Raw genomic sequence first — 15,401 nt, forward strand, 5'->3', positions numbered from 1 at the left:
AGCAGGACACTTACAGGAGTAACTAGCATCACTGTGCCTGAGAGAATATCTAAGGCTACATCCCTATTTCATAACAGAAGCCTTGAACTGGCATCAAACTTTCCTACTTTTTCCTCTGCAGTGTTTTTACTCTGCATTTGCGCAATAAACAGTCCCCTCGAAATGTGGCAGAACATTAGCATTTCATTCAAGTTAAGGAGCGACTATTGCTTGTGCAAATGCAGGTTTGCTTTTTTTTTTCTATCTTTACATTCCTTAATTTTCCTTTCCCAAACAGTGTTTCCCTCAATAGAGGGCTTGTTAATTCAGCTCCTGAGCAAATGGGAGCCAGAGGAAATTTGATTCGAGATACGAAGGCTCAAATCACTGACAGCTTGCGCAGATATTACAAAGATGTTCACTGTAATTTATACTTTATATTTTTTTCAGGAATCATGGCAGGTTCAAATAGATCTGGAGACCTTAGGGATGCCCAGAAGTCTATTCCAATTGGTACAATCATGGCAATCGCAACAACGTCTGCAGTCTGTATCCTTTTTGCTTTTAATATAGAGCTTAGCCAACCTGCTCCTAATAAGATAATTAAGTGATAACTTTCGTTGCTGCAGTGTACAAAGCATTAAATGGCTCCCACATGGTTATTCGGCACAGATGCTGACAAGCGAGGATTTTAATAAGTATGTGTGGGGGCTGCTTAATGCTGGGAATATTAAATTAATTAGAGTTATGACTGAGATAAAAAGAAATACTCTGAAATGAGACATTAAAAATGATTTCACTTACCTTGTATAAAATTTAATACAGGTCTATCTACTGATGGTTTCTTGTAAGTGTAGTTGTAGTATTTTAAATATCTGCATTGCATTCCAATGACCTGCCATTCACTTTAGCGACAAGCATCCAAAATGGCACTGCAGTACCAAGGTATCTCTTTTCCTGACCGATCGTTTCTCGCTGGCCGGCTGAATATAGCATGCGGAAACTGTGAGAGCTATAAATCTATATTTTTACAATGGAGTTTGCCTTATGCTGCTCAGATTATTACTGAAAATACAGTAAAGCTAAGCTCACAATGTGCAGAAGGAATCAAAATAATATCTATCCAGCAATTGGTTTCAGGAATGGTCTGCAGCAGCGAATGCTGTAAAGCTCTGCAAGGTCATTTTTGTGCGCAATAAGTCAGTGTGGGAGCTATAGTTATAGGTGGGCTGCGTCCCGGAGTGCTTGGGGGGGTGGCCTTGGAGGTGGCGGGTGCATTGACGGTCATTTTCCAGCATTCCGTTGACTCTGGATCGGTTCCTGTCGAGTGGAGGGTAGCCGATGTGGCCCCACTTTTTGAAGGAGGAGGGGGAGAGAGGGCAGGGAGTTGTGGACCGGTCGTCCTGGCCTCGGTGGTGGGTGGGGTGATGGGATCAATTGTTGGGGATGTCGTGGCAGCGCGTTTGGAAAATGGTGATATGGTGGGTTCAGGTCGGCATGGATTTGTGGGGGGGGGATCGTGCTTGACACGTCTTCTGGAATTTTTTGAGGATGTTTCCAATAAAGTGGACAAATGAGTACCAGTTGATGTGGTATATTTGTACTTTCAGAAGGCTTTCGACAAGGTCCCACACAGGAGATTAATGTGCAAAGTTAAAGCACATGGGATTGGGGGTAGTGTGCTGACGTGGATTGAGAACTGGTTGTCAGACAGGAAGCAAAGAGTAGGAGTAAATGGGTACTTTTCGGAATGGCAGGCAGTGACTAGTGGGGTACCGCAGGGTTCTGTGCTGGGGCCCCAGTTGTTTACATTGTACATTAATGATTTAGACGAGGGGATTAAATGTAGTATCTCCAAATTTGCGGATGACACTAAGTTGGGTGGCAGTGTGAGCTGCGAGGTGGAAGCTATGAGGCTGCAGAATGACTTGGATAGGTTAGGTGAGTGGGCAAATGCGTGGCAGATGAAGTATAATGTGGATAAATGTGAGGTTATCCACTTTGGTGGTAAAAACAGAGAGACAGATTATTATCTGAATGGTGACAGATTAGGAAAAGGGAAGGTGCAACGAGACCTGGGTGTCATGGTACATCAGTCATTGAAGGTTGGCATGCAGGTACAGCAGGCGGTTAAGAAAGCAAATGGCACGTTGGCCTTCATAGCGAGGGGATTTGAGTACAGGGGCAGGGAGGTGTTGCTACAGTTGTACAGGGCCTTGGTGAGGCCACACCTGGAGTATTGTGTACAGTTTTGGTCTCCTAACTTGAGGAAGGACATTGAGGGAGTGCAGCGAAGATTCACCAGACTGATTCCCGGGATGGTGGGACTGACCTATCAAGAAAGACTGGATCAACTGGGCTTGTATTCACTGGAGTTCAGAAGAGTGAGAGGGGACCTCATAGAAACGTTTAAAATTCTGACGGGTTTGGACAGGTTGGATGCAGGAAGAATGTTCCCAATGTTGGGGAAGTCCAGAACCAGGGGTCACAGTCTAAGGATAAGGGGTAAGCCATTTCGGACCGAGATAAGGAGAAACTTCTTCACCCAGAGAGTGGTGAACCTGTGGAATTCTCTACCACAGAAAGTAGTTGAGGCCAATTCACTAAATATATTCAAAAGGGAGTTAGATGAAGTCCTTACTACTCGGGGGATCAAGGGTTATGGCGAGAAAGCAGGAAGGGGGTACTGAAGTTTCATGTTCAGCCATGAACTCATTGAATGGCGGTGCAGGCTAGAAGGGCTGAATGGCCTACTCCTGCACCTATTTTCTATGTTTCTATGTTTCTATGAAACCAGGAGACCTGATGCATAAAGATCTGAACGCTTAATTTCCATGATTGTTAATATTTTCTAGTTGTTTCTTGTTAATTGTTCTTAGTCCCGGTACCAGGGAAGTCCTGAGTGTTGTTCTTTTTGTATTCTTAGAAAAAAAGTGGTAAAACACGGTGACACGAACGCCCCTAATCCTCACAGCAGTGAGTTCCTGCTGCCAGAAGCAGAGGTCAAGCAGAGGCAATTGCTCTTTCCCATAGCAAAGGGTGTGCCATCTCCCTTGGCTGCTCTTGCTCATCTCTCAGATAGCCATGATACCACAGATACATGTCTCTGGTATAGTGTGGTATGCAGTTGACAAACCCAAGTTATACTTCCGGCTGTGCCTTGCTGTGATTTACAGAGCTCAGCAACGAAGGAGCACTACACATGCACGGAAATCTGTTTCCAAATGTTGCAGCAATGTGAAAGTGGCAGTATATTGCCTGACCATCAGGGGGTATGGAGAGAAGGCTGGGGTGAGGTACTGAGGTTGAATGATCAGCCATGATCATATTGAATGGCAGTGCAGGCTTGAAGGGTTGAATGGCCTGCTCCTGCACCTATTTTCTATGTTTCTACGTTTCTACTTTGCCAGTTACAGAATGCTATTATCAAGTAGTATGCCACCTTGTTGCCTTTGCAGTCATAGTGTGGAGATGGCAAGGGAAAAGAAGAAACATAAATGTCAGAAAAAAGGTCTCAATCCTGGGTATCCAGGCCCTTACCTCCTACTTTGCTTCTAACATCCTATTTTGACATCAATGTCAGCTGTAACATAAAGTACATGGGAATACAATGAAACTGCAGCAATATAAGAAAGAACATAATGAATAACAGCAGGAGTAGGCTATTTGGCTCAGCTCCACTTTCCTGCCCACTCCCCATAACCCTAAACTCCCTTATCATTCAAAAATCTGTTTATCTCCACCTTAAATATATTCAATGACCCCCACCTCCACAGCTCTCTGAGGCAGAGAATTCCACAGATTTACATCCCTCTGAGAGAAGGAATTCCTCATCATCTCCGTTCTAAATGGGCGACCCCTTATTCTTAAACTATGCTCCCTAGTTCTAGATTCCCCCACAAGTGGAAACATCCTCTCTGCATCTACCTTGTCGAGCCCCCTCAGTATCTTGTTTGTTTCAATAAGATCACCTCTCATTCTTCTAAACTCCAATGAGTATAGGCCCAACCTGCTCAACCTTTTTTCATGTGACAAGCTTCTATAGATATGTGAAGAGAAAAAGATTAGTGAAGACAAACGTAGGTCCCTTGCAGTCAGATTCTGGTGAATTTATAATGGGGAACAAAGAAATGGCAGACCAGTTGAACAAATACTTTGGTTCGGTCTTCACGAAGGAAGACACAAATAACCTTCCGGAAATACTAGGGGACCAAGGGTCTAGTGAGAAGGAGGAACTGAAGGATATCCTTATTAGGCAGGAAATTGTGTTAGGGAAATTGATGGGATTGAAGGCCGATAAATCCCTGGGGCCTGATGGTCTGCATCCCAGAGTACTTAAGGAAGTGGCCTTAGAAATAGTGGATGCATTGGTGATCATTTTCCAAAAGTCTATCGACTCTGGATCAGTTCCTATGGCCTGGAGGGTAGCTAAAGTAACAATACTTTTTAAAAAAGGAGGGAGAGAGAATACGGGTAATTATAGACCGGTTAGCCTGACATCAGTAGTGGGGAAAATGTTGGAATCAATTATTAAAGATGAAATAGCAACGCATTTGGAAAGCAGTGACAGGATCGGTCCAAGGGGTCAGCATGGATTTATGAAAGGGAAATCATGCTTGATAAATCTTCGGGAATTTTTTGAGGATGTAACTAGTAGAGTGGACAAGGGAGAACCAGTGGATGGTGGGGTATTTGGACTTTCAAAAGGCTTTTGACAAGGTCCCACACAAGAGATTGGTATGCAAAATTAAAATACATTGGAGTGGGGGTAATGTACTGACGTGGATAGAGAACTGGTTGGCAGACAGGAAGCAGAGAGTCGGGATAAATGGGTCCTTTTCAGAATGGCAGGCAGTGACTAGTCGGGTGCCGCAGGGCTCAGTGCTGGGACCCCAGCTATTTACAATATACATTAATGATTTAGATGAAGGAATTGAGTGTAATATCTCCAAGTTTGCAGATGACACTAAGCTGGGTGGCGGTGTGAGGAGGATGCTAATAGGCTGCAGGGTGACTTGGACAGGTTAGGTGAGTGGGCAAATGCATGACAGATGCAGTATAATATGGATAAATGTGAGGTTATCCACTTTGGGGGCAAAAACACGAAGGAAGAATATTATCTGAATGGCGGCAGATTAGGAAAAGGGGAGGTGCAATGAGACCTGGGTGTCATGGTACATCAGTCATTGAAAGTTGGCATGCAGGTATAGCAGGCGGTGAAGAAGGCAAATGGTATGTTGGCCTTCATATCTAGGGGATTTGAGTATTGGAGCAGGGAGGTCTTACTGCAGTTGCACAGGGCCTTGGTGAGGCTTCACCTGGAATATTGTGTTCAGTTTTGGTCTCCTAATCTGAGGAAGGACGTTCTTGCTATTGAGGGAGTGCAGCGAAGGTTCACCAAGCTGATTCCCGGGATGGCAGGACTGACATGAGGAGAGACTGGATCAACTGGGCCTGTATTCACTGGAGTTTAGAAGGATGAGAGGGGATCTCATAGAAACATATAAAATTCTGAAGGGACTGGACAGGTTAGATGCAGGAAGAATGTTCCCGATGTTGGGGAAGTCCAGAGCCAGGGGACATAGTCTAAGGATAAGGGGTAAGCCATTTAGGACTGAGATGAGGAGAAACTTCTTAGAAACATAGAAACATAGAAAATAGGTGCAGGAGCAGGCCATTCAGCCCTTCTAGCCTGCACCGCCATTCAATGAGTTCATGGCTGAACATGAAACTTCAGTACCCCCTTCCTGCTTTCTCGCCATAATCCTTGATCCCCCGAGTAGTAAGGACTTCATCTAACTCCCTTTTGAATATATTTAGTGAATTGGCCTCAACTACTTTCTGTGGTAGAGAATTCCACAGGTTCACCACTCTCTGGGTGAAGAAGTTTCTCCTCATCTCGGTCCTAAATGGCTTACCCCTTATCCTCAGACTGTGACCCCTGGTTCTGGACTTCCCCAACATTGGGAACATTCTTTCTGCATCTAACCTGTCTAAACCCGTCAGAATTTTAAACGTTTCTATGAGGTCCCCTCTCATTCTTCTGAACTCCAGTGAATACAAGCCCAGTTGATCCAATCTTTCTTGATAGGTCAGTCCCGCCATCCCGGGAATCAGTCTGGTGAACCTTCGCTGCACTCCCTCAATAGCAAGAATGTCCTTCCTCAAGTTAGGAGACCAAAACTGTACACAATACTCCAGGTGTGGCCTCACCAAGGCCCTGTACAACTGTAGCAACACCTCCCTGCCCCTGTATTCAAATCCCCTCGCTATGAAGGCCAACATGCCATTTGCTTTCTTAACCGCCTGCTGTACCTGCATGCTAACCTTCAATGACTGATGTACCATGACACCCAGGTCTCGTTGCACCTTCCCTTTTCCTAATCTGTCACCATTCAGATAATAGTCTGTCTCTCTGTTTTTACCACCAAAGTGGATAACCTCACATTTATCCACATTATACTTCATCTGCCATGCATTTGCCCACTCACCTAACCTATCCAAGTCACTCTGCAGCCTAATAGCATCCTCCTCGCAGCTCACACTGCCACCCAACTTAGTATCATCCGCAAATTTGGAGATACTGCATTTAATCCCCTCGTCTAAATCATTAATGTACAATGTAAACAGCTGGGGCCCCAGCACAGAACCTTGCGGCACTCCACTAGTCACTGCCTGCCATTCTGAAAAGTACCCGTTTACTCCTACTCTTTGCTTCCTGTCTGACAACCAGTTCTCAATCCACATCAGCACACTACCCCCAATCCCATGTGCTTTAACTTTGCACATTAATCTCTTGTGTGGGACCTTGTCGAAAGCCTTCTGAAAGTCCAAATATACCACATCAACTGGTTCTCCTTTGTCCACTTTACTGGAAACATCCTCAAAAAATTCCAGAAGATTTGTCAAGCATGATTTCCCTTTCACAAATCCATGCTGACTTGGACCTATCATGTCACCATTTTCCAGATGCACTGCTATGACATCCTTAATAATTGATTCCATCATTTTACCCACTACTGAGGTCAGGCTGACCAGTCTATAATTCCCTGTTTTCTCTCTCCCTCCTTTTTTAAAAAGTGGGGTTACATTGGCTACCCTCCACTCCATAGGAACTGATCCAGAGTCAATGGAATGTTGGAAAATGACTGTCAATGCATCCGCTATTTCCAAGGCCACCTCCTTAAGTACTCTAGGATGCAGTCCATCAGGCCCTGGGGATTTATCGGCCTTCACTCAGAGTTGTTAACCTGTGGAATTCCCTACGGCAGAGAGTTGTTGATGCCAGTTCATTGGATATATTCAAGAGGGAGTTAGATATGGCCCTTACGGCTAAAGGGATCAAGGGGTATGGTGAGAAAGCAGGACAGGGGTACTGAGGTGAATGATCAGCCATGATCTTATTGAATGGTGGTGCAGGCTCGAAGTGCCAAATGGCCAACTCCTTTTCTATGTTTCTATATTTCTATGTTTCATCTCAGGAATCAACCTAGTGAACCTTCTCTGAACAGTCTCCAATGCCAGTATATCCTTCCTTAAATACAATGACCAAAACTGTACGCAGTACACTAGGTGTGGCCTCACCAATACCATGTACAGTTGTAGCAGGACTTCCCTGCTTTTATATTCCATCCCCCTTGCAACAAAGGGCAATATTCCATTTGCCTTCCTGATTACTTGCTGTACCTGCATACTAACTTTTTGTGTTTCATTCACAAGAATCCACAGGTCCCTCTGTACTGCAGCATTTTGTAATCTCTCTCCATTTAAATAATAATTTGCTTTATTATTTTTCCTGCCAAAGCGGTTAACCTCACACTTTCACACATTATACTCTATCTGCCAAATGTTTGCACACTCACTTCGCCTGTCTATATCCCTTTGCAGAGTCTTTGCGTCCTCCTCACAACTTGCTTTCCCACTCACCTTTGTATCATCAGCAAACTTGACTACAATACACTCAGTCCCCTCATCCAAATCATTAATTTAGATTGTAAATAGTTGAGGCCCCAGCACCAATCCCTGTGGCACCCCATTAGTTACCCTTTGCCAACCAGAAATGATCCATTTATCGGGATGGGTGGGACAGGAAGGCTGGGGTAGGGAAGTAGTGTCAAGTCATGGTGCTCCTGCCATCATGATGTGGGACAAGCTTGATGAACCAGGTGGTCGTTTCCTGTCCATCAATTTAGTACATCTGTAATTGTTCATCCCCAGTAAAACAATATTTCCAAAGGTTGCTAGCAATGTTCCCACGAAGGTGCAGATGTGCGCAGTCATGCATCAATGGGGAGGTCCCGCACAGGACACTGCCTTGCAGCAAGTTTAAAGGGACTGCGCACGAAGAAATAATTAGAGGGAATGCTGGTTGCTAGTATTTTTTATATTTCACTCTTTGCAAAGGCTGTTTGATTAACAAAACTGCCTGGCAGAAGCCAGTGGCTGGCACAATACATGCAGAGGAAGGTTGCCAAGTCTGTTGCCAAGTGGTGTCGCGTCACAACATTCCAACTCCATGTTTGATGGTTGGTGAAGTGGAGTTGATACAGAATGAGATGGTGGTCAGGGTGGTACTCCAGGGCAGCACCCATCCCTCCTCTCCGCCTTATAGACATCTTTACAGCATGCTTGGAAGGAGGTAGAGAAAGAGGACTTGAGGTCACAACTGACCATTATTTTCACCAGTAGTGCATGTTGGCCACAGGCAGCCCTCCGACAAATGGTACAGCTCTGCATTGATCAGTGGGTATATCGCTGTCCGTAAATGTGGATGGCAGGTGGATGCGTCTGCCCCTCATGTAACCTAGCTAGACTGGCATCCTTCCATTCGTCCTCCTTTTCTTCTTCCAATGAATGGAGGACCTGCTGGCCCAATATCATAGATGTACACAAACAAATTGCAAAGCATCCTGAACAACTAAATATAAATAGGAAATAAACAAAAAAAAAAGAGCAGGTAAAAAAGTTTGGCTATAGCCTTAAAATTCTACTCGAAATCTTGCAATAAGGCTCTTTAAATATACTCCCAGAGACAGCATACTTTAGCAACCTTGTACGCTCACTTAATATGGGTGAATAGATGACTAAGCATGCAAGGCTTATGGACATTTTGGGGAATTGGTGTGCACAAGCTAAATAGTGACATTGGGGTTTCATTTTAATACAATTAACTGCAAACTACTGAGTACCTCAGGCACCAGAATTGGATGGATGGTGATCAGATGGCAGTGATACCTGGCCAATGTTTCCAATGAGTTATATCTACTTCACACCCATTAAATCAGGAGTTACTGTTCATAAAATATATCCTAATGTATTTGCACTATGTTTATCACTGGTGTTGTAAGTTAGAGAATGAAATACATTTAGTTTATAAAAGCATCACTTTTGATCCCGTGGAGGGCTATAGATCTGTACCCAGGCCCTGCTTTCATTTGAACCAATCATTTGAACGTTGATGCCTGACCAAACTTTTTACTTTAGCGATAAGCTGCACACTGTCTGGATCTGAAACTGTTTTAATCCTTCATAACCCATCACAGATGTATCCACGATCATTCTCTTTGGGGCATGTATTGAAGGTGTGGTACTCAGAGACAAGTAAGTACATTTTATTCACTGCTGATAAGCTAAGCAGCGACAGAACTGAACTTATACAGTCGCATGACACGGTGCATCTTCAGCTTTTCTCTGCATTACCACCATTCCTATTTAATTCCTTCTTCATCCCTCAGCACACAGTGGTGAAAGAACAGGTTAGGGTTCCATCACATTTGTCCGATGCATTCCCTAGTGTGTGAGTTAGGTGGGGCAGCAGTAGAGGCAACAATTCCCTCAATACTCCTGAGCAAGGTGAAGGGCAAATAAGTTGGTGCTTTTGACCCTCAATGCTAGTCTGAGTCCCCTTATGAAAAGTACATATAGAATCATACAGTGTGGAAGGAGCTTGCACTAGCTCTGTGAAAGAGCTATCCAATTAGGCCCACTCCCCTGTTCTTTCACCCCAGCCTGCAAATGTTTCCTTTTCAAGTATATATCCAATTCCCTTCTGAAAGTTATTAGTGAATCTGCTTCCAGCACCCTTTATGGCAACACATTCCAGAATGTATGAGTTTCAGGTGAGAACAGGGGACAGGAGGAATAAGTGTGCTAGCCCCCTCACCCCCGCACCCCCCCCCCCTGCCCCCGGTATCAGATTCCACCCCCCTCCCCGCACCCACTGTGGTTGGGGATCAGACTTTCCCGGAGGTCGGGGGATGGGCCCCCCACTCCACAGGATCGGATCCTCCTCCCAGGCTTGCTGACCAGGCACCCTGCCCCTGGGATCGGAGCCCTCCGCCGCACCGCCCCCTCCCCGCCCCCCCCCCCCCCCCCGCCCCATCATGGTAAAGGATAAGAAGTGGGGAATCTGTCAAGGAGAAAAGACACAAGCTATGGAGTTTGAGAGGAAACCCGGATTTCCCAGTTTCCCATGCAAATCTCAACCACCCCCCCCCCTCTGTTAATATCCAAGCCATCCTCTCTCATACACGCAGCAGATGTGTGTGCTCCTGACAACTTTAAGATTTTTTTGTTGCTCTCAGGATGTGGGCAACACTGCCAAGACAGCATTTATTGTGTGCCCCGAGCTGCCCTAAGTCCACCACATACGGAATTCAAATTCATAACTTGTCATGAATTGAAGTTCAAAGGAGGTCACTTGGATGCTGCCTGTACCATAACCAGTGGGCTACCATACACGAGTCTCTAACATCTACCATTCTATTTTGTAACAAAGAGCTGAGAACTATTTAGTGCAATAGCGGAAGCATGGATATAAAAAAAATATTTAACATTGCTCAAACCTTCCAGAGCACAAGAGTGTGATCTTTTTTTAAATCTTCTGTCGAGGTTTCTGGGCCCGTTCTTCAGTGTCATTTTTGACCATATTGAGGTATATTTTCCACTTTTTTTTGCAAAACAATTGACTTATTTTCCTGTACGCAAAATGTAAAGCAAATTGGTTGCATCTGGGCTCTGAAGATTATCCATCTGAGTCCCAAAAGCGGAAAATTATTGGCTGCTTAAAGAAATATTAATCGTCGCTGCTGTCTGTTTTGCTGCCATCTTGGTATAGAGCATCTTTTCACCTTTAGCAGCACAATGCTGCCACCGTTTGAATCTCTGAACAGTCACTTGGAAAACGTAAAGTCATCGGAAGCTCATCCATATTCACAATCTGTGACAGTTCGTATTAATGCCTTCTGCAGCACATATGGAAACTGTCCAATTTCATCTCCAGGTCTTTAAGCAGCTTCGAGGTTATTTTGAAGGGTGAAGGTTAGAAATGGTCCTTTTATCAATATACTTGCTGACTGCGCTCACAATGCTGCAGCCAGGACTCACTGTGGTTCACATCCTGGTCAACTACAGTGCTTGCCAACTGCACTTGTCATCATAAGATAGATGGAGAAAAACAAAGCCATTCATCCCATTTCTGCTCATCTATCTCGAAAGTACCGACAGTTCACTCAGTACAACATCAATCTTTTAGCCTCCACTACACTACCCTGCATTACATAGAAATTAAAATACTGAAGCAGGCCATTCGGCCCAACCAGCCTGCGTTGGTGTACACATATATATATCTGTCTTTCGGATGAGACGTTAAACCGAGGCCCTGTCTACTCAAGAGGACGTAAAAGATCCCATGGCTTTATTTCGAAGAGCAGGGGAGTTATGCCTGGTGTCCTGGCCAATATTTATCCCTCAATCCACATAACAAAAGAACAGATTATCTGGTCATTATAACATTGCTATTTGTGGGAGTTTGCTTGTGTGCAAATTGGCTGCCGTGTTTCTTACTTTACAACAATGACTACACTCCCAAAATACTTAATTGGCTGTAAAACACTTTTAAATGTCCGGTGGTCATGAAAGGCGCAATATAAATGCAATTCTTTTTTATATCCTCCACACAAGCGGTATTCCTAATCCCACATGCCACTCAATTCCACTATCCCTTTATTCCCCTTTCCTTCAACTACCTATCTGACCTATTCTTAAATGTTGACATGATCTCTGATAGTGCATTCTACAGCCTCATAACTCTCTGTTTAAAAAAGTTTTGCATTATCACAGCTGACCTAATATTGTTCCCATCCAGCCTCCTCGCATATGTAATTCTGGCAGGGAGTACTGGACAACAATTGGGAGTTGGATCCCTGATTAATTAATCACTGCTTGTGAGAAGAAACTCCTCATGTCAGTCCTGATTGGTAGGCCGTTATGTCCTATTTTTAATAGGGTTTCCACACTTACCTTTTCTATACTGTTTCCTGTTGTATAAAAGTTACCTCTCAGTCACCTCCTTTCAGGGCTGTAATGCTCAATTTTCCCAGGCTTTCCTCAGTCATCTCACACTGGGGATCAGCCTCCAGGCTCTTCCCTGCACTTCCTCCAGGGCTTGAATGTCTTTTTAGTGTCTCGGTGACGAGAACAGGATACTTTCCTCTAGATGTGGTCTGACCAGTGCCCTACACCATTGAAGCTCAACTTTCTCCAACATGTGCTTTATGCTGGCATTGAACGCAGAATTGGTAGTACATTAGTCAACCTAAAGCAGGAGGGCTGACTGAGAGCTGAACGCAAAGCAAACAACCCGAATACAGTCAACAAGTACAGTGCTTATAGGGTCATTACTGGCCTTCCACATTTTCTGTCACTTTAAAGCAAGCTGGGAACATGAAGGAAAGGCTGTTTTCGGAAATAATTTCTGCACAATATAACTACCAAGATGCCTTCGATTCTATGTTTATATATAAAATAATCCCCTCACTTTAAATCCCAAACAATGGCGCAACCTTCCAATTTTAATTGGAGTATGTATGGAAGCCCAAAGATCCAGCAGCAATTCGTCTCTATACAATGGTTGGAATGCCCTGCTTACCTGCACCGATTTTTTTGTGGAACCACGACAGGCGGCACTGGGAAATGGGTCAGCAAGTCGCCCATCCATTTATACCTCCTGGCACAAAACATTCAATGCACCCACCCATGTACAGGTGGGCGAATTGAAATGGTGTCCAAATAACATAAATATGCTATTAGGTGCATTTTCAGTCATTTGCTCCATAGCATCCCCGGCGCTCAGCGGAACTATGGGCAGCAAAAGATCGACTGCATAGGCTTTTCATACTTACTTTAAAAATAAAATCCAATGCAATACAATGCAGCAGCAATCCTCCATTCCCTCTCTAAATGGACTCTCTGGGAGACGGCAAGAGGCGGGTAGGGTTGAAATCATCCCCCTTGTGTTATGCTAATGATCGCCAGGCAAGAAATAGGCCAGGGTCAGGGGCACAGCTTGTAGGGTGGGGCATCAGACCCGCCACACGGAGATGCACCCTAATTCCGCAAAAGCTGAGTATCTGGGCCAGATGACTCTACAAAGCCCCCTCATTAAAATCTGGGGACTGGGGCCAAAGTTAGGGGAGCTGTCCCACAGACTAGTCAAGCGACATCCTGACATAGTCATATCTATCAGCCAATTCATTGATTAACTAACACAAGCAGTTAAGATATTTTCCTGGAAGAGTAATCAAATGAAGTAATAAAATGGAAACCGAGAAATGCTGGTAATGGACAGGAGATCTGCCAGCATCTGTAAAGAGAAAAGGCAGGTTGATGTTTCAGTTCAGACCCTTCCTCAGAATTGTAAAGTAAAAATAAAATCATGCATTTTGCTTGCAACCAGAATCATAATCAATTGCAGGTTTGGTCCATTTAATGAGAAATTTTTACCATCATTATGCCTTACTGGATAAAACATATTGGGGCCGAAATTCACCGCCACCCGAAAGGGGCCGCACCTACCGCTTTTGATGTGTTTTCACCGCCGCGGTGGATGAGGTGGCCTCTTGTGCGAAATTCAGCTGTTTGTCATTTTTTTTCGAGCGAATTGGAAGTAGGTCATAATAGGGGCGGTAGTGTGACGATGAGTACACTCGAGGGGTGGAAGTGGAGGTGGGACGGAGTCTCCGCCTCTGACAGACATCATGACACTTGTGTGTCACCACATCTCTCCCCTTCACTTAAAGGGGAGAGCCGCTGTGTGATTGGTTTACTGGGCATTGAGAAGGTTTCGGCTGGGCCAATGGCCTGGTACCGAAGAGGGGGTGCCAGGCTGCCTGTTGGCGGCTCAGCCAAACCAGGGAGCTTAATTGTCGTGCCGACCTGGCAGTCGGGCAACAAAAAAAATAAAATAGCGGCCGAGGCAGTGCGCCCTCCCCTTCAAAGGCCGCCGCACAGCCATGTCTCACACACTGCAAACACAATGCACCGATAGAAATAACTATCGGGGGCACCGCTCAGCGGCCGGGAGATTTTTTTCCCCTGAATTTAGATTGAGGTGCAGGGGGGTCGGTGGTGCGCGCTTTGATGACATACTTAGGAGGGCTCAGCAGCACCGGGGCAGAATTGGGGACGGCCAAAAAAAGCACCGAGGAGAATTTTGCAAGCGGCGGCCATGCGACTCCAAATCAGAGCCATTCAACACTGCCGCATAGCCGCTGCTTTCCAGTGTTAAGAAGCATTTTCGGGAGGCTAAATTTCAGCCCCATTGACACTAAATATCATAAACAATTAGAACCATGTTGAGTTGATTTGTAAATCTCAATGTTTGTTTTCCTAGATTTGGAGAGGCCGTGAATGGGAATCTTGTGATTGGTACGTTGTCCTGGCCATCGCCATGGGTCATTGTTATTGGTTCATTCTTCTCTACATGTGGCGCTGGACTTCAGAGTCTGACAGGTGCCCCTCGTCTGCTGCAGGCCATCTCGCGAGATGGGATCGTACCTTTCCTACGGGTAGGTTTTTGCTGCTTTAATTGTTCTCATCAGGGAAGTAGGAGGACAGTGTTGGAGAATCTAAACAATGGGCGATGTTAGATGTGTGAAAATTGCATTTCATTCAGTTTGGAACTTGCAAACCAGGTTATCTCCCCGTCGTGAGATCATTGGAAAAAACAGTGAGGTAGATTGAGCATCCAGCATTAACTATGGGGCTGCAGGACCTTGTGTAAATTGAGGTAAAGTCACAAGCAGTTTGAAAAATTATGGGGAACATGCAGGAACTGTATCAAAGCTTGTTTTGCTAAATTTTGTTCCATACAGATCTGTCAATGATTGACAGTACATCAATACAAAAGTTTAAGCAGCACCATTCCTGATTCAACATCTTACTGGGGAAGGGGGATGTACAGTAGACACCTCAAGTCGCTGGAGAAATACCACCAACGATGTCTCCGCAAGATCCTATAAATCCCCTGGGAGGACAGACGCACCAACATTAGCGTCCTCGACCAGACCAACATCTCCAGTATTGAAGCACTGACCACACTTGATCAGCTCCGCTGGGCAGGCCAAATTGTCCAGACACGATAC

General features: G+C 44.9%; 1 protein-coding gene across 1 annotated transcript in view; it reads left to right on the top strand.

Annotated features, from left to right (window-relative positions):
* Positions 1-15,401, top strand: part of LOC139277521 (solute carrier family 12 member 5-like) — a 1,462,676-nt gene that overhangs the window by 1,362,994 nt on the left and 84,281 nt on the right. Inside the window, exons 10-12 of the mRNA XM_070896072.1 lie at positions 430-528; positions 9,522-9,579; positions 14,651-14,825. Coding sequence (XP_070752173.1) covers positions 430-528; positions 9,522-9,579; positions 14,651-14,825 — 332 coding nt within the window. The remainder of the gene's footprint in view (positions 1-429; positions 529-9,521; positions 9,580-14,650; positions 14,826-15,401) is intronic.

Source organism: Pristiophorus japonicus, chromosome 12 (assembly GCF_044704955.1).
Source record: "Pristiophorus japonicus isolate sPriJap1 chromosome 12, sPriJap1.hap1, whole genome shotgun sequence".
NCBI lineage: Eukaryota > Metazoa > Chordata > Chondrichthyes > Pristiophoridae > Pristiophorus > Pristiophorus japonicus.